At 37.3% G+C, this 18,260-nt stretch overlaps 1 protein-coding gene across 1 annotated transcript in view; it reads left to right on the top strand.

Moving 5' to 3' along the window:
- The window catches only part of NSMAF (neutral sphingomyelinase activation associated factor), a 40,357-nt gene extending 22,632 nt beyond the window's left edge, over positions 1-17,725 (top strand). The window contains exons 13-31 of the mRNA XM_065628066.1: positions 35-211; positions 1,125-1,204; positions 2,605-2,695; positions 2,790-2,853; positions 2,975-3,026; positions 4,053-4,173; positions 4,469-4,600; positions 6,476-6,518; positions 6,991-7,154; positions 8,306-8,414; positions 9,751-9,809; positions 10,525-10,592; positions 12,258-12,325; positions 12,560-12,683; positions 13,423-13,506; positions 14,530-14,680; positions 15,073-15,175; positions 16,221-16,330; positions 17,306-17,725. Of these exons, the coding sequence (XP_065484138.1) occupies positions 35-211; positions 1,125-1,204; positions 2,605-2,695; positions 2,790-2,853; positions 2,975-3,026; positions 4,053-4,173; positions 4,469-4,600; positions 6,476-6,518; positions 6,991-7,154; positions 8,306-8,414; positions 9,751-9,809; positions 10,525-10,592; positions 12,258-12,325; positions 12,560-12,683; positions 13,423-13,506; positions 14,530-14,680; positions 15,073-15,175; positions 16,221-16,330; positions 17,306-17,400 (1,895 nt within the window). The 3' untranslated portion in view covers positions 17,401-17,725. The remainder of the gene's footprint in view (positions 1-34; positions 212-1,124; positions 1,205-2,604; positions 2,696-2,789; positions 2,854-2,974; positions 3,027-4,052; positions 4,174-4,468; positions 4,601-6,475; positions 6,519-6,990; positions 7,155-8,305; positions 8,415-9,750; positions 9,810-10,524; positions 10,593-12,257; positions 12,326-12,559; positions 12,684-13,422; positions 13,507-14,529; positions 14,681-15,072; positions 15,176-16,220; positions 16,331-17,305) is intronic.
- The last annotated feature ends 535 nt before the right edge of the window (positions 17,726-18,260 follow it).

The raw sequence follows: 18,260 nt of genomic DNA, 5'->3' as shown, positions 1-18,260 counted from the left end.
ACTTCAAAACTCTTAATGCTTTGTTTTGTTTTAGAAAATCATATAACAGAGCATACAGCTGAAAGTTATATGTTGCAATGGCAGCGAGGACATATATCAAACTACCAGTATCTTCTTCATCTCAACAATCTGGCTGACAGGAGCTGCAATGATCTCTCCCAGTATCCTGTATTTCCATGGATCATAGCAGACTACTCTAGTTCAGTATTAGGTATGTGTATACAAAAAGGCATGTTAGTGTATCGTGTCCAACCTGAAATATCTTGGGTCAGAGGGGATGTGTAAAGTTCATGGTACATCAAAATGCACCTGGTGTTAGCGATCTTGGGTCTTTTCTTGTGCATTTACCCTTACTCTGGAGTTTAGTGGACAAAATACCTCACCTTTTTCTGTTAAATATTTCACTCATCACATACAGAGTTTGTACCAAGCATCTGCTTGGTCACTTTGAAAATCTGTGGTCCTGAGCGCTCAGACACTTTCTGTGATTCCAATAAATGCAAAAGAACCAGTAAAATGGCCTTTTATGGAACAAGCTAGGTACATTGAAGTACATAGAATCCAGGTGTTCTTTTACAGTTCTCAGCATTGCAAGCTGAAAGAAAGAGACTAACAAGGCTTGTGCCTAAATCATGCGTCTTTGTGCAATATGTGTTGGATGCTTCTCCTTTTGGGGGATTCTGTCCCTCGACAAGGAGTAGAGGAATCTTGTGGTGTTCATCATCACTGCCTCAAACACTCCAGTCTGGCTATTCGGTGGGGTTTAACTGTAGCGTGACAGAATAGTTAATGAATAGAAAGAAGATTCCAGCTGCTTTTGTGCCTTATGTAGCAGGATTCATGTTGACTAGGTGATATTAGTTGCAATAGCCATCACATGTATGTAACTACTGGTTCTTAAGCAGGAGGTTTGAGGTTAAGCCTACTTGAAAGGAAGGCGGTAAGTAGCCATTTACAGTAAGACTTTATTCTTTTGTAGTTAAGGAGCAGAGAAAATTACGGGAGGGGGTCTGAGTTGGTTTTTCGTTTGTTTTGTTGTGGAGGTTTTTGTTTGGTTTTTAAAAGAGTGATTAGAATATATTCTTGTCTAGTAGAAACAACACATGTAACTATGTTTTTTTTAGATCTCACAAAGCCTGAAACATTCCGTGACCTTAGTAAACCAATTGGTGCCCTGAATAAGGAAAGGCTGGATAGATTATTGGTATGTATATCTTGGCTTTTATGCGTTGCACACTTTGGGCCTTACACATATTGGGAATGAAAGGACCTCTGTCAAGCAAGCTGTGAGAACTACGTAGTTATCTAAAACTAACTATAAACCTTTTCAGAAGCAAACTTGTCTATACACATACCACATTTATTTTCAGCTTGATTTCATCAGTACTAATTTTGTCAGTACTAATTTAAAGTGATTTGAACCCGTTTCCTCTCTCTTACTACCGTTTCATATGTATACGCTTTTATATGTTTTATGTCACTTTCAAATAAAATCCCAAAGTCCATTTAACTATTTTAACTGCATTTCTATGGCAGGCACTGAGGTGTTATAAACATAGTTGGAAATACAAAACTTCAAGCCCAATGGGTTTAAATATGTCATGTAAAATACATGTATGAATTAAACAACACAAAGTAGTAGAATTCTTAAGTACTTCCATTTAAGCAAAATGCTGAATTTGAGGGAGAATGCTTCCAAGGAAGGAGATCTGTATCCACGGAGATCAGAGCACCAACTTGAAATTTCCACATGCAGATAATAGTGCACAAACTTTTTCCATTTCTCAAAGTAGTCAGTTGGTTTTTTTGTTTCCATGAGCAGTCAAACACGTGGTTACAGGCTTAGAAGGTTCTTGGTTTCTTGGCTTTTAATCCTTTGTATAAAGTCATTGTCTCCTATGGTAAGTTAATTAGTCCAAAACCATTTACAGAATATAACTATATTTAATGTTTTGGAATCTTTATTAGTTCTAAATGAAGTATTAGGAAAAAAATATTGCCAGATTAACTTTTTTATATTGACAAAAAAGATTAAATATTTCAAAATCATGAAGCTTCCTGAGGTTGTGGAGGGAAAGAACATGATCAGTATTAGGTTTCAATAAGAGTAAAGTTTTCTAAGATCTGACTGTTTCCTCAAACTGTTAGCCACCTCATACATAGTGCAGTAAAAGTAATTTTGTTTAGATTATTATAGGTTTTATGGATAACACCTAGGAGCTTCAGACAGGAGGGAATCTTCCAGATTGAATTGAGTCAATATGTTCTTCCATCCTCATTAAACTTCATGTGAAAGACAAAAAGAAAGTCTTTGCACTCCTTTGAAGTTGAGTCACTGCAATTACGAGTGAAAATGAGCGAAGAAAAAGCTGAAAACCTGATAATTCTGGATGATAAGTTCTAACAACTTTTTTGCCGTATTGATTTACTGATCTGATTAAAGCTGAGTGGTTGTTAGAACTTAGGGTTTTTTCTCATTGGAAAAAAAATAGGGTAGTCCTAATCTGTGTCTTTACAAAAAAGTAGCAGGTATGTGTTCAATATTGAAGGAAAGCAGGAGTGCTGATTTTAAACAGACCTCTCTTTCTTCTTTACACGTTGCAGACACGTTATCGGGAAATGCCAGAGCCCAAGTTCATGTATGGGAGCCATTATTCATCTCCGGGTTATGTTTTGTTTTACCTTGTTAGAGTCGGTAAGGCAGCTTTTACATGCTCTCTGAGCAGACAGCTACCTCCACAGTGAACAAGGTTTGGAGGAAACTGATGATTTTTTTTTCTTCTCCTTAGCTCCAGAATACATGCTGTGTCTGCAGAATGGAAAGTTCGATCACGCTGACAGAATGTTCAACAGGTTTGTTTACATTTTATCTGTAACTAGGTTGGTTTTGTTTTCAAATGTGCATCAAGGGAGTGCAAAGCCTTAAAAGAATATTTTTTTTTTTAACAAATGTTGATTGATACGTGTTATCTAGTCTTGCAGAAACTTGGAAAAACTGTTTGGATGGTGCAACAGATTTCAAAGAGGTAAATAGTTGGAAAATGGTGTGAGTCCTTCTTGGTATCTATGCTAAGTTTTCTGTTCTTAGATGTCTCCTGTTGATTTGAGAGTTTTGGGGTGGGGTGTGTTTGCTTGGTTTTTTTAAATTTTGTCGTTTGTGGTTTTTAGTTGTGTAAGGGGGTTTTTTGTTTGTTTTTTAAGGCTCTTGACTGCATTTTATGACTCCTTTAACATTTGTAACTTGTTCCTTCTCTGTAATTCCATGATTGCTTGTCTGTATCTGCTTTCTGGCTTACAGTTTGACAGAAGCGTCATCGTGAATGTTATTGGAATAAGTGGGAATTACCAGAGTGGATTAAAGCTGAAAAGATGCAATTTTATGTATTGTCTGCTGGAATCTTATAAGGATTTGGCTGTATTACATCTGGAGAGGCTGAACTATAGAAGTCCTTTCTTAGTTATTTGAGCCTTATAGAAACTATAACTTGTAGAATATATTGAGAATGATTAACTGTCAGACAGTAAGTGCTGGTAAATAATGTTTCTTTTATAAGGAGTTTAATATAGTGGTACTTAAAAAAAAAATCTGTTGTTAATCATTAACTATAGTGGTCTTTAAATAATTGACTTCTGAAACTTTTGTCATCATGCAAGTTTTGTTCTAGATTTTTTTTACTTGGCTTTTACCTGATGTCTTAAAACTTAGAAGGTACCTGTGCAATGAGAGTTCTGAAGATACTCTTAGATATTATGGATCCATATGTCACATATTACATGTTAAAAATATTTATGCCACTCTGAATTTAGCTCAGAGACTTGCCTTTAAGGTAGTCAAGAAGCCTGAACGTAGTTAGAAGGATAATGGGAGGAAGTTTCCAGTGCTTCTTTACTGACAGAGAAGAAAGCTTGGAAAAATTAATACTCAGCTGTGGGGCTTGATTTACGAACTTTGATAACTTTTAGGTTTTTACTGACTGCATTCTACTTAAGTGATCGAAGCTAAGCTAATCTCAAAACTTTCTTCTTTTTTTTTTTTTCTTTTGGTCTTCCAGTTAATTCCAGAATTTTATGAAAATGATTCTAGTTTTCTAGTAAACAGTTTGAAGTTGGACTTGGGAAAAAGGCAGGGTGGAAAGATGGTTGAAGATGTAGAGCTTCCTCCTTGGGCATCAGGTAATGACAGTCAAACTTCTTGCATTATGAATTAATTCTAGATTATCTAGATTCCTGGGATGGTGGTTCTTCTCTCAAAAATTCCCATTCTGTTTTCTTTTGAAGGAATCTTTGGTTCAAAACATTGATGTAATTAATAGTTGTATTTAATTTTTATAGCAAATTTGAGGATTGGTGTGTGGTGTTGGGTTAGGGGTTTTTTGTTTGGTTGGTTTTTCAAGAAGGAAGAGGAACAGAGGTGGATGATGATACTGAATGGGATATCTTCTCCTTTAATTAATCTTTCTCTTGCCAGGTCCTGATGACTTTCTTCAGAAGAGCCAAGAGGCTTTAGAAAGTCAGTATGTATCAGAACATCTTCATGAATGGATTGACTTAATATTTGGCTGCAAGCAGAAAGGAAGTGAAGCAGTTGCAGCTCACAATGGTAAATACACACTTTACAGAAACAGGGAAAAAAAGGATGCTTTAATTAGGCAGAAATGGTAAATAACAGCATATCTGTAATGCCTGATTTCTTTTGAGTATTCATAACTATGCTTTGAATGCTTGATCCTTAAAGGAAAAGCAGCGCTTTGTTACTGGAAGTAGTCTTACCTAGTAAAATCTATGGCCTTCATGGTGATTTGCATCTTTGAAGATGTACTTAAGATGGCAGGCAAGAAGATTCTACAGCCCTGCTGTTATTTGCTCACACAGTGTGGTGTGGCAATGTAGGATGGAATTAGTGTTTCCCAGTTAAAGATGGGAGTCTGTAGGGTCTCCACACAAACAAGTATTTAACTCTCCTGCACTGTAGTTGCAGTGTGAGAATTTAAACGCGATATATTTTTTTATTATTACTATTTCCTCCCTTCTCCACCCCCCCATCCCCCCCCTCCCCAAGAGAACTGGCAAGGGAAAGAAGGGGCTAATTGGTTATAGCTCTTTAGGAGCAAGAATGAAGGAAAAAGTGTGCAGGTGACTCTGTCCTTGTGTACATCTGTACTACTGCAGTAGTATATAGGCCTTTTACTGTACACGTGGAAAGTTTCACTGTTTGCAGTCTTATTCTGAGGGTGTAAGTAGCCATTGTAGATGCTTACAAAAGGAGATGTTATTCTGTGATTGCTTTGGTGATGTGTTTAATTTATCTAGACCGAATAGTAATGTCAACGATTAACGTATTGAGCAGTCTGATATTTAGCCATGTACGTTACTACCCAATAAGGAAATCTTTTCTTGGTAAAGAAGGATTAGCAGATCAGACTTATAGGGTGTTTATTCCAGCAACCCTGATCCTTTTGAAGGATTACCAGTAACAAACAATATTGAGACAGTTTGCACTTAACAAGAAAACATAGATTTAAAAATAAGACCTTCCTACAACAGTGGGGAGGGAAGGAAAAAGCAACTCTTCATTTTGATTGTCAGTGCTTTCTACTTCCAGGGTAAGATAATGCGATTTGTTTTGTGATGTGGTTTTTATTGTTGTGTGTGCTTTTTGGGCTGCTTTTTTTTTTTTTTCTGTTTTTGTTGTCATTGGGTTTTTTTAATATGCTTCTCCACAATGTCCTTAAAACACGATTGGCTCTATTTTAGATTTTTGGGGTTTGGCATCTGATCATACTGTGACCATAAATGTCAGTTACAATGCGCCAGGGGCTTTGAATATTGCAAATTGGCATTTAAATTATGGCACCTATATTTTTATCTCTCAAATGAGAGCACTTTTTATACATAACGTGCTTCTGCTGCAACGTTTTTTTATTAGCGTAATGAATTGCTGACACTTAGGTAGATAAGAGAGACAGAAGGGATCTGTGTATGAATGAACTTATGTCAAAACATAAGGTAAGTATTGCTTTGCAGAGGCCCCAAAGTAATTCACTATGTAACTGCTGGGCTCAGAACAAATGAACAAATTAACAGGTAGACCTTTATGATTATTCCTTACTACATTTTGTTACCTGTCTAGAAAATAATCAGAGATCCAGTTATGGAACTGTGCTTTTTTTTTCTTTCTTTATTGGGGAGGGATGGTATTTAATGAAGCTTAAATAAGTCATCCTTCCTTTACAGAAGAACTGGTTTCTTCTCAAACTTTCTCTGAGTCCTTTAGAAATCCTAAACTATATTCAAGTAAGAAACCCAGGATTAAAACACAAGATCTCAAAGTCTACAGCCTGCAGAAATAGTTTAGTTGCTTAAATATAACCAAGTTGAGTAAAAAATACAACTTTTTTATAGTAGGTATGCAAAGCAAAGGAAATGAGCTTTGCATATCTACATTGTACAAATAAACTTTTTTTTTTTCCTCCAGTGTTTCACCCCTTAACTTATGAAGGAGGAGTGGATTTAAACAGGTAATTAACAAGAATCAGAATGTTTGTGTTAAAGCAGTTAGCTGAATTTCTCAGTATCCCTCCAGATTCTCTGTGGGCTGTAAAAGCGCTCTGTGTGTGAATGGTGTAGCTTTTCGATTTTTATACTCCTGAACATGCAGACAACCAGCATCAGGTTGTCATTTTTAGCATGTATTGAAAGGTTCTTACTTGAACATATCTTCAGTCTGGCTTTTGCGAAATTGCGTTGGTTTTGTTTGGTTGTTTTTTGTTTTGTTTTTTTAATCTGCAAGCATACTGTCACTGTACATAAACAAAATTATGAAGCTGTCATGACTGTCCATCACATCTGTGGTAAATCAGTTCTGTAAGAATTTGTGATGGCCTGTAGTGCTGTAGTAACCGCATGTGCAGGCCCATGCTTCCAGGGGAGCGGAGGGAAAAAAAAAGCACTCACCTACTTGACTTAATGAAATGTCTTGTTTTTGTAAAGTATTATGGACCCCAATGAAAAAGTAGCTCTGCTGACACAAATCTTGGAGTTTGGACAGACGCCAAAACAGTTGTTTACAATTCCTCATCCCCGAAGGATAATACCGAAGTTGAAAAGCTTGTCTCGAACATCTAGTCACAGCGTTTCCATAGCTGAGTCTCCAGGTAAATGTATAACAGATAAACTGATGGTGTAATGGATTTGTAATTTTGAGAAGTTCTGTATCTTTCTCCCACAGGATCTCATTATACAACTCTCTTGGCTACTTTCCCTATAAGACAACTCAGAATAGATCCATGAACTGTTAAAGGAAATCTGGCAATACCAGCTTCAAATTGGAAAACAGAGGTGTTGTCCTGCATTTTTGCCTTCTGTTCATGTGGTCTCCTCTGGGACTGCTCAACCTCTGCTTTTGAAGCTGTGGAAGGTCCATCGTCCCTGGCCTTTCATGGCACTTCAAAATCAAGCTGATATGACAGCAGCTTCAATGACCGTATCTGCAGGCATTCTAAATGATGTAACGATTTGTTCAGTTTTTGGAACAGGGATGTATTTGGAGTGATCAATTATCACTTAAATTAACTTAAATTAAGCATCCAAATGTTTTTCCTTTTCCATTACTTGGATGAAAATCCGTAAAGAAATTACTGTTTTCCCTAGATACCGTAGGGACAATGTTGACTGAATAACTGTCTTCAAGACAAGTGTGTGTGTCTGTGTGTGTATATATATATGTGTGTGTGTGTATATATATGTATGTATATATGTATATGTGTGTGTGTGTGTGTATATATATATATATGAAAGCTGTGGACAGGCTGGAGCAAGTCAAGAGAAGGGCTACAAAGATGGTCAAAGGACTGGGAAGTCTGCCATATGAGGAAAGGCTGAGAGAACTTTTCCATTGGGAAAGTTCTTGATATCTCCATGGAACACCAAAACATCTCTTCTGAAAAGTCTCTTGTTTGGGGTGTTGTGTGTTGTTGTTTAGTTTGTTTGTGTGTGTTTGATTTCGTTTGTTTGTTTGTGGGGGGTTTTTCTGGTATTGGAAATATATTCTGTAAAGTCTCGAGTTTAATAGCCCTGGTTTGAAGAGAAAAATGGTATTTTTGACTGTGTAAGGCTGTACATTCAGGAAGAGATTTGGAAAACAGCACTCTCTGCATTAGCCAAAAATTCTTACTCCATGGAGCTCTGCACGATATCTGTACTTTCATATTTATGTTCGCAACTTCAGCTACCTAGTTTACCTAGTTACTTGAAATCTTTTTATTTTCTATTTGTGTTGAAACTTTACTGTGGCATTTTATTGCAGTTTCTCCAAATGAAGAGTCATTTGAAGATTTGACAGAAGAAAGTATAACACTTGCTTGGAACAATATTGCCAAACTAAAATTAGATGAGCAATATAAAATTCACAAAGAGTAGGTACTATTCTTTTCACAGTTAAAATTGTTCCATTTAATTGAGGGTGAGAGGGCATCTGCATGTCAGTCTGAATGATGGGTTAGGGCCTAAGGTAAATACTTTTCTTTGTGGAACAGCTATTGATTTGATTATGCAAAATGAGTTTGAGTATATGATGGGTTATCAATCCAGAAAAGGTATTTGTCAGCTTTATTTTTTTTTTTAATTTTTTTTTTGTTCCTAATCCAGCAGATATTGATTAGCCTTCTATAAAACAGTGATAGCAGCAGCCAGATAAAGTCTTCCATTTATTTATTTGTCTATGTATAATCCTAGGAGGACCTCACTTCTTCATCCTGTTTTATTTGAAAGCTTAAACCACTTAAATTCATCTGCCGTACACCTTGAGCTGCTGCTGTATGAGCAGTTTGTGAGGTCTCCAGCTACAAGTTTTCAGTTAATCCAGATAGCAAACTACTGGTCCGATGGTTTCCTAAGGAGCTGTGAGTGGGCAGGGGCACTTAAGATGAGCTTTGAAAATACCTAACAATGAACAGCAGCGGCTGCATTTTAAAGAACGGATTTTCCTTTGGCACCTTCCCTTGTCCTAGTGACTGGACTAGTAGGAGGGTTTCTTGCTACCTTAAGTGCAACTACTTTCTTGGTGGCTGTAACTCAATCTAGAAAAGAAGTATTTTCTTGTCTAGAAAACAAGGTAATATTTGTAGTGAGAAAGAGTCTCTGTTACCAGATTGTTAGGGTTAGGAAAACTTTGATCCTGAAAACGGACTGGAATTTCAGCTTTTGATTTTGATTTTTTTTTTTTTTTTTTTAACCTGAAGGCTGCTGAGAAAAAGAAAAAATAGAAGCAGATCTGTATAGCAGGATTTTGGCTGTGCAGAATAGTCTATGCTTCCTAATAACTAGTTCCGTGACATAATCTATATGTCTAAATTTCTAAACTATGTTGACTTTGCCAATGTCAAGTTTGAGGAGAAAAGACATGCAAGTTCTGATTTCTGACACATGAGGTGTTCAGTATCTGCTTGTAGGCAGGTTCCTGACTTCTTGTAGCTCATCCTAAATTGGAAAGACTGAAGGTGAAACTCTTTGTTCTGTCATTCTGATGAGGATGAAGTTCTTGGGGAACCTGTACTGGTGTTTCACATATTATGTCAAGGTATATTTTTGTCTCTAGGCATATAACATACCACTGTAGTGCTTTTCATCTCCTTGTATGTCTTTGCTCTTACAGAGATCAATTAACAAATTTCAGCTGTAGTCGATTTACAGTATGGTGGTTTAAGTTTCAAAACTTGTGAAATGACCTATAAGCTTACTTGTATTAAACAGGGCGATCACTGGAATAGCAGTCACTTGCAGTGGGTCGTCTGTTTTCACTACATCCCAGGGTAAGTATTATTGCAGAGGTATTTACTAGAACCTGCAGTGTAAATGCAGGCTAATGTTTTGTGAACAAAATGGCATGAAACTCTGACATGTAGTTAAGATTGAATCCCATTAATATCCTCCCTGAGAGCAAAATGAAGGCATTAATAGGGATATTTCTGGAATCGCTGAGTTCTAGGTTTTTTACAGGCATGGAAGGAGTGGCCCTAGTCTTTTGCCAAAATCAAGATTCTTGTTTTCACTTCATGCTCAGTTCCTTCTTACTGTTTGAGGGAATTTCAGTGTTTGTATGTGAAGGCTACTTCTGTTTGGCTTTTGGATTGTCGCATTTGCAAGTCATCTATTATAGAAATGAAGTTAAATATATATTTCCTGTAATTATATAGCTTAAATACATGAATTTTTTAAGTTTTAGACCACTTTGACTCATGGGTTTCAATATTATCTATATCTAGGCTTATGAAGGTGGTGATTTCTCTTTAGATACCAGAGTTATCTTAGAGTTTGATGGGCATGGGGAAGTCCATCTGTAACTGGTGTAAAACAGGCTAGTTCCAGGCTCAAGTCAAAACCTTTTATAAGAGTTTCTCAAAGACTATAAGAAACCTGTACCTGCTTTTCATAGTAAGATATTTGAACATTCAAACAGGAGCAAAATTACTAGCTTCTATAATATGAAACAGTCCTTTTATCTTCTATTTTGTCCATTATCCCCAGATTCAACTTTGAAGATGTTTTCCAAAGAATCAAAAACAATCCAGAGAAGTGTGTCCTTTTCAAACATGGTAAGTTGCTGTCAAAATAAAAACAAGATCACTGGGAATCTTCTGAGAGCTACTCAGAGAAATGGCTCTTGGCATTACATCGCTGCCTCTTTTCTTCCCCTGCCCACTCAAATGGATTGTGTGTGAATAATTCAGCAGAGTGAACTGAAACTCTTGTCAGGCCTCCAGGGAGACAGAGAGCATTCTGTGAACACGGACAGGGAGAATTAAATGGCTTTACTTCACTTCTGCACTATAATAGCTCTGTTCTGAGTTACCCTGCTATCCAGGGAAGGGCTCGTGGTAGACAAAGCTAGTCTGGCATGAGCAGAGGAGTCTTCCTGAACAACCTTGAACTGCCTTTAGGACCAGGATCACAAAGCTTAAATTCCATCCAGGTGCTCACATCCAGCATTGCCTTGCTGCTCCCAAGTGTTTGAAGGCTGCAAGTCAGCCAGCAGAGAAGAACCAAGCACAGGGAATGGAATCTATGCTGGGGAAATTTGAGCCATCCTTCCCCGATGAGCAGTGATCTCAGCAACCTCTGAACAACATTTTTCCCCTTCTTCTAAAACAGAACTTGGAAAGAGGTTCTATATTTGATTTTCTGAGCACAGACCTGGGTCATAGAGATTCATTCCCAATTGTCATGTTCAGAGTCCTTTATTGAGGCAAGGCACTAGGATATGTCAGCCTTCTCTATACCCTCATCTCTAGGGGGAACAAAAAAGGAAAATGGGTTGCCCAGACAGAAGCCATAGCATGCCCCAACGGGTCCCCAGGTAAGTTACAGGATCAGTACCCTGTGGTCTGCCACGGCACAAGGCAGGTAAATCTAGATACAGCAATCCCTAATGCTTTAGCCAAGGTAAACTTAGGAATGTCACTTCTTGGCACTGTAAAAAGGGAGCTCTTTGCCTAGGCTAAAAGTCAGATTTTCATGTGGAGGCCTTGTATACTTCTTTTTTTAAATTATTCTTCTCCTCTCTGTAATTTGAGTGCTGATTTGTTGCAGCAATGCTAGAAGCAGTAGTCTTTTTACAGTCCAGAAGCATACTGTTCTTTAGAACAAGTAGAAAACATGACCAGTAATGCTACTAGTAGAAGCACTGATTTTTTTTTTTTTTTTTTTTTTTTTTTCCTTTCTTTCTTTCTTTCTTTCTTTCCTCTTGCTGCTTCCAGTGATGGTAATGTAGCTAAGCAGCTGTCTGTAAAGAATGTTAAAGAATGTTTCTTGCTGAGAATAGTAGGAATTAGATTTCTTGTTTGAAAGAGCTGAGCTGATAAGTAACTGTCATGGAGAAGAAACAGAAAAGGAAACCTTCGTTTTTACTTTCTGTTAGCTGTTTGCATCTAGAATTGACAGTAGCTTACAAGATGAAGAGCTGACCTAGTTTCTCCTAAGTAAGGAATTACACGCCATGTAACTTTGAAAAAGGAGGTCCATCAGTTCTGCATGTTTCTGAACTTCGGTGCTACCTTTATATTTACCGGGAATTAAGTATTCTTGCTGTTCAATGTCTGACAATAAGGTTTTGCTTCATTAGTGTCCATATAGCACCTGTGTCTGGTATGTATAGAAGATTAAAATGGTTCTTGTTCTCCAAAAGCATGTTAATGTACTTTTGTTTGATTTGGGGTAAGAAATTGAACACTACTTTTTTTTTTTTTTTTTTTTCCTTACAGGCTTTGTCATCTTGTCTTATCTTACCAGGAGATACCACTGTCATAAGTTCTTCGTGGGACAATCATATGTGTGTATTTACTTCCTATTGACTTTATCGAATTACATTGCAAGCCTTAGTCGTCATATTTATGGTTTTAGATAAAGATACAGAAATTCATTGTTAAAACACAGTGTCTATATTTTTACTTTTTTCAGTAGATTTCTGTTAGACACTGTAGAAGCAAAGTTACTTTCATCGATTTACAAAAGGAAAGTTTACATTTTCTGAAGACATAATGGCTTTATATCCTCTTCCTGTCAGATATTTTTATTCAATTGCATTTGGAAGACAGCAAGACATCTTAATGGGACATGATGATGCAGTCAGTAAGATCTGCTGGTGTGATGGGCGTTTATATTCTGCATCTTGGGATTCCACTGTGAAGGTTTGCATATGAGTTTTTTATACTTCAATAACTATTTAAAGCCAGCGCTTTGTAATATTCAGCCAGCCAAATGCTTTGGGGTGGATGTCCCTGGTGTATTAGAACAATAACTTAGCTAGTATCACATTGAGTTTATTTCCAGAATTTCTTCTTCACATAGCTTTATCTCAAGTCTGTTTCAAAGCTAAAGGGTTACTTTAAAGAAATGTCATTGATTCTAACTTACTCTAAATGTGGGGGTTTTTGTATTTGTTGGAGGATTTAGAGTGTTTTGTGATCTTGACTGATGGTTCTGTTTGAGTGGAATAGGCTTCTAAAATGTTTAAGTTTAATAGTTTTGTAGCTTATGTTCTTCAGCTAAGTGGACCAGGAGCTTGCTAATCTGAGGAGCATGCCTACAGTTAGGTGGAAAGATAATTTGGAAGTTAGAGACAGGAAAGAATTTCCCAAAGCCTTCTGCGTATGGCTTTTTGGTAAGTATACATTCAGTGCAGTGACATACCCCTACTTAGGTAGACTTCTTTAAGCTACCTGGAATCAGCATAATCATGTTTAATATGTGGCTCTGCTTAGAATAAATGAGTTCAGGTGCTGTTTATTGCTCTGTATTCTGCCACGTACCCAAGACCCAAAGCTGACACGAGCCGCCCTCCTTTTAACGTGAGAATTCAGTACTGAAGAAACTCATCCAGAGTTACATTAATGCTTCCGTGAGCAAACTTAAATATGTGTGTTGTAGGTGTGGCACTGTGTTCCTGGAGAGATCTCGAGCAATAAAAAGCACCACTTTGAACTGCTTGCGGAGTTAGAACACGATGTTAGCGTAAGTATGTGGATATAGTATCTCTGACTTTAATGAGCAATTAATTTCCATATTCTAAGTCAAGATCTAGTGTTAAGGCACAAGGATTGGGTTAGGGGGCTAGGGGAGTGTGTTGTTTTGGGAAGTGTGTGTAGGGTTTTTTGTTTTGTGGGTTCTTTTTTTTTTTTTTTTGTCTGTCCTGTGCCAGTGTTGTCTGCTTCCTTGGTTGAAAAGTCCATGCCTGGTGACTGAAGCAACAGCATAAACAGAGGTTTCTTAATTTGCTTTGCTCAGCTTGTATGCACAAAGTTCCAGGGAGTAACAGGGAGGACTGGGATTTTTTGTTTGCTTGTTTGTTTTGGAAACAGACTAATGTTTTTCAAGTATTTTCATTGTTACAGCTTCTTTTTAACGCATCTTTGCCAAAGGCAAGCAAATGAAAAAGATTTTGAATTCTTTGCCATGCTACAAAATATATTACTGAATTTCAATGTAAATATATAAACACATTGTGTGCAGTGAATCATAAACGTGTAACTGCACACTCTTATTTATAGCCTCTAATGTCACTCTAGTAGGATATTTATTAATAGAATTACTGTGTGTTAAACCTTATTAATATTTAGTTTTTAAACAGGTCACAACATAGGCTGATACTGAAATAGTTCTGGTAACATTTAAGAATTGTACGCAAGAGAACTGGAAACAACTGACAGTCAGGAAGTTCTTTAAAAGTAAAGAAGAAAGTCTTCTGTCTAGATGGAAAAGTATGGGTACTACAAGTAGTCTGAAATGTCAGTTTGCATTTCTGATTCTTCAAAGAAAAAGCATTTTAAAATATCAAAGGGACCAATCATTTACTTTTTATAGGCACAATTTTTAATAATTGTACTTAATAAGGATGTTACATAATTAAACGTAAAAGCTTTTTGTAAATGAAATACCATCTTATGGATAATAGGCTTGCTTTGTGTATGTTTAAAACCTGTCTCAATATGGCTCACATGAAAGAATAGAAAGATCTTGGGATGTTTAACTTCCTAGGTGAATACAATCGACCTTAATGCTGCAAATACCATACTAGCATCTGGAACCAAAGAGGGTACCATCAGTGTGTGGGATGTTACTACAGCAACGGTGCTGCACCAGTTGCCGTGTCATTCTGGGACTGTGTTTGATGCTGCTTTTAGTCCTGGTACGTTGGATTTCAGTTTTCAATATGTTGGGAGATTCAATGGGAATCTCATTCTTGAGATCATGTAATATACCCTTGTTATTGGAATTACTACTTTAAGGGGGATGGTGAGATATTTTGGATTGATAAGCATCTCCATTACAAGGAATTCCTTAGTTGTACACAAGACCATATTGGACTATAGACCAGTTGTGTAGAGTCTAAACCAATTTTGTTTATCATTGCTTGCTTTGAGACTTAATTTACAGTACGCTATCTATAAGTAAGTGGGTCGGGCAATGTCACATCTAACGTGCTGGACCACAGACTGCCTTGGGAACTAGAACTGAATGTCTAAATGTGCTTTTCTGTTGTTGTTTCTTTTGTTTGCTTTTTTTTTTTCTTTTGTACAGACAGCAGACATCTACTCAGCACAGGAGAAGACTGTTGTTTTAAAGTAATAGATGTACAAACTGGAATGCTTATATCTTCTGTAACTGCTGATGAGCCACAGAGGTAATTCTGAGAACACACAGATTATGAAACTGTGTGGCCAACTCACTTAACTGTGGAAATGCTTGATTGTTGGTGGTAGCGAATGGAAAGGGCAGGAATACTGGCAACTATGTTTTATCAGATTACTTTTGAAAGTGCAAAGGCTGACACTCTAGCATGTTCACAGAATCAGAGAATGTTAGGGATTGGAAGTTGTGCAATTATGGTCAAGCTTTCCAAACTGGGACAAAATCAAATAGGTATCTATGCAAATAACTTGCATTTTTTTCAGCAACCTTAATTTCCATGAAAGATGATGAGAGCTGTAGCTAAGCAGCTCTTCCAGCAGCTCAGCTACTGAAATTTCTAACAAGTAGACAGTTCTCTTACTTGAATCATCTCTGTCAACAATCTTTATTTTGGTTGGGTTTGGGTTTTTCTTGCAGTGCTTCCTTTTTGTTTTGATAATCTAGGAAAATATTGGCTATTATAAAGAGTGATCGCTTTTTTCACAAACAAAAATGCATAGAGTTCTCTATGGTTTATCGGGAAAACAAATGGAACACTTACTCAGTTACTGGAGTGAAAACATGACAGCCAAACATGGAGTACACTTGGTTTCTTGTGTGTGTATATACATAAATATATATGTATATGCATGTGTATATATATTTTTTTTCTTCATCTATTTCCCCAGAAGTTCTCTTTGCACTTCAAGTAATTTTTTTGGGAACATGAAGTGACAGAAGTGAAAGTGGTGGTTCATGAAAGCGCTTGGGAACTCACACATGTACAGCTGACCTGGTCCTCTTCTGTTATAGGAATATGTTTCCTCCTCCTGCCAGGAGAAGTTCTGGCTGGGCCCAGGGCAGTCAGAGGAGCAAGTTTGGATCATGACCCTTTAAAATAATTTGGGAATAACCTTTCCAGAAAGACTGTTAAAGAGTAGAGTTTCCTCCAGTGTCATACTTCCATTTTCAATTATTTTTTGGCTTAGTCAGTTTGGAAATGTTCAGCGCTTATTATACAAAAGCTTGAAGTGAACTGATTTCAGACTCGCTTGCAGGTGCTTCAAATGGGATGGAAATACCATCTTGTCAGGAAGTCAGTCTGGTGAACTACAGATTTGGGACCTTCTTGGAGGAAAAGTTATTGAAAGAATCAAAGGACATACAGGTATGCCTGAACTGTTCATATTCTCAAATCGAGTGGAAGGTTCCTATTTTCCAGCTCTGTTAGTACTGAAAAGTTTGAGAGTCATCTGCTCAGTGAGTGGGTTGTTGTTGATATTAGTGTTACCTGGAACACTAGAACTAGAAGTAGGTCCACATGAGCCTCCAAGGAAATTTCATAGCAGTGGAGGAATATTGCTGTTTACAAGACTGACCAAAGGTAAATGACTTAAGATTTTTCTAATTCACACAATATCACGAAAGTCAATATTTTTCTACCTCATAGCCCTAATAAAGTGTAGTATAGACTGTACTATATACTTTGTCAAAGTTCATCCAGACTGTGAGTCTAACAACAGATTAAATGATGTGCACTACAGAAATTGTTTTGGATGAGGTTTTACAGACTTCTTAAATGTATCTGTATAGTCTTCAGTAGATTAGCAACCAGGATGCGTGAAGGAGAAAAACTACCTCAGTTTTATTCAGTTTGGTTTTCAAGGCTGCCTTCATGAACAGTTAGTTCAAACTTCCCTACTGTAAACTTGTACTCTGGAATTTGACCTGTATAGGGATCATTCTGTAGCTGGAGGAATCTTTAGAAGTGGGCTTCTAGGCATAAGCTAGATGTGAATACACCATTAATACAAGAAGTCCAAATGGTAGAGTGAAAAATCTAGAGAAACCTCCTCGTGTTGTCCCCATGAATCTCTTAGCCAGTGTGCCATCTGCGTTCTGTGCTGCAACTGATGCTGTCCCTCTGGTACCCAAAGTCAGCAGAGGCCATGTAGCATGAGATCATTACTGTGAAAAAGAGCAGCCACCTCGCAGCCTACTAAAACTCTTCTCAGCATATGTGGTGTCAATGTAATCCAAACTAATGATCAGATGATCCTAAACCCTTAAAAAGATCTGTTCCATCACCTTGAGTACCGTTTGCGTTTGGATTTACTTGTTTGGTTGGTTTTCTTTCCCCTAGGTGCTGTAACGTCCATGTGGATGAATGAACAGTGCAACAGTGTTATTACGGGAGGGGAAGACAAACAAATCATGTTCTGGAAACTGCAATACTAAGTGCCTTTCCCTCCAGATATTTAAATGAACTCTTATTTTAAACCAAACCTTTTAAAGGAACTTAACTGTGTGCAATGATGGCTGCTGAAGTTCAACGAGACAGGAAGCTTTGTTCAGCTACAACTTTCTATGTTATGGTGACTTCAGTGAGAGCTCTTAACTACCCTAGAGTATGCATTTGTTTTTCATGGACTATCATGCTGAAAATGCTTGTCTAAAATTATATCTGAGATGAAATTAAAGACCTATTTTTCTGTAATTAAAGAGCTCTTAACTTGCAGTCATTGTTTGATTTGCGTAGAATGCATCACAGCATGCTGTTGGAACTGGTTTCAAAGAAGCATTTGCATTCTTGAGTCTTTAAGGGTGCTTGCGACTAACACCACGTCTCACGACATAATGTATGTGCCTCTTGTGTAGCAAACCTTTCTTCCTAGTGAAGAGACAATGGTAAATACTGATTTGGATGCTAAGGCAGCTGTTGTTCTGAGCAGTGGTCAGTCTGACCCACTGTCTAGTCTTCAAATGTGGCTATTTGCAAAGGCATGGAGGAGAATAAGAACATAGTCTATATTGCTTTTTCCTATTGGAAAACAGCACTAATGTATTAGCCTGAAAAGAAGCCACACATTAAACTGATCCCCTAACAGAGAGCTGTTACACATATATGTAGTGTCTTGATATAGATCTTCCCCTAATACTGTGCCCGAAGTGATCGGTCATCTCTTATGCTCTATTACAACTGCCTTTCCTCACTTCCTTTACTCTACTTCTCTTAAGAATCTTCAGCATCTTTGTGGTTTGTTTGGTGTTTTCAATCTCTTTCATCTTTGGGATGAAATTTAATGATTGATAGCATT

Source organism: Caloenas nicobarica, chromosome 2 (genome assembly GCF_036013445.1).
Source record: "Caloenas nicobarica isolate bCalNic1 chromosome 2, bCalNic1.hap1, whole genome shotgun sequence".
Classification (NCBI taxonomy): Eukaryota; Metazoa; Chordata; class Aves; order Columbiformes; family Columbidae; genus Caloenas; species Caloenas nicobarica.
Note: the sequence above shows the minus strand (reverse complement) of the source record. Positions and strands in the feature narration are given on the sequence as shown.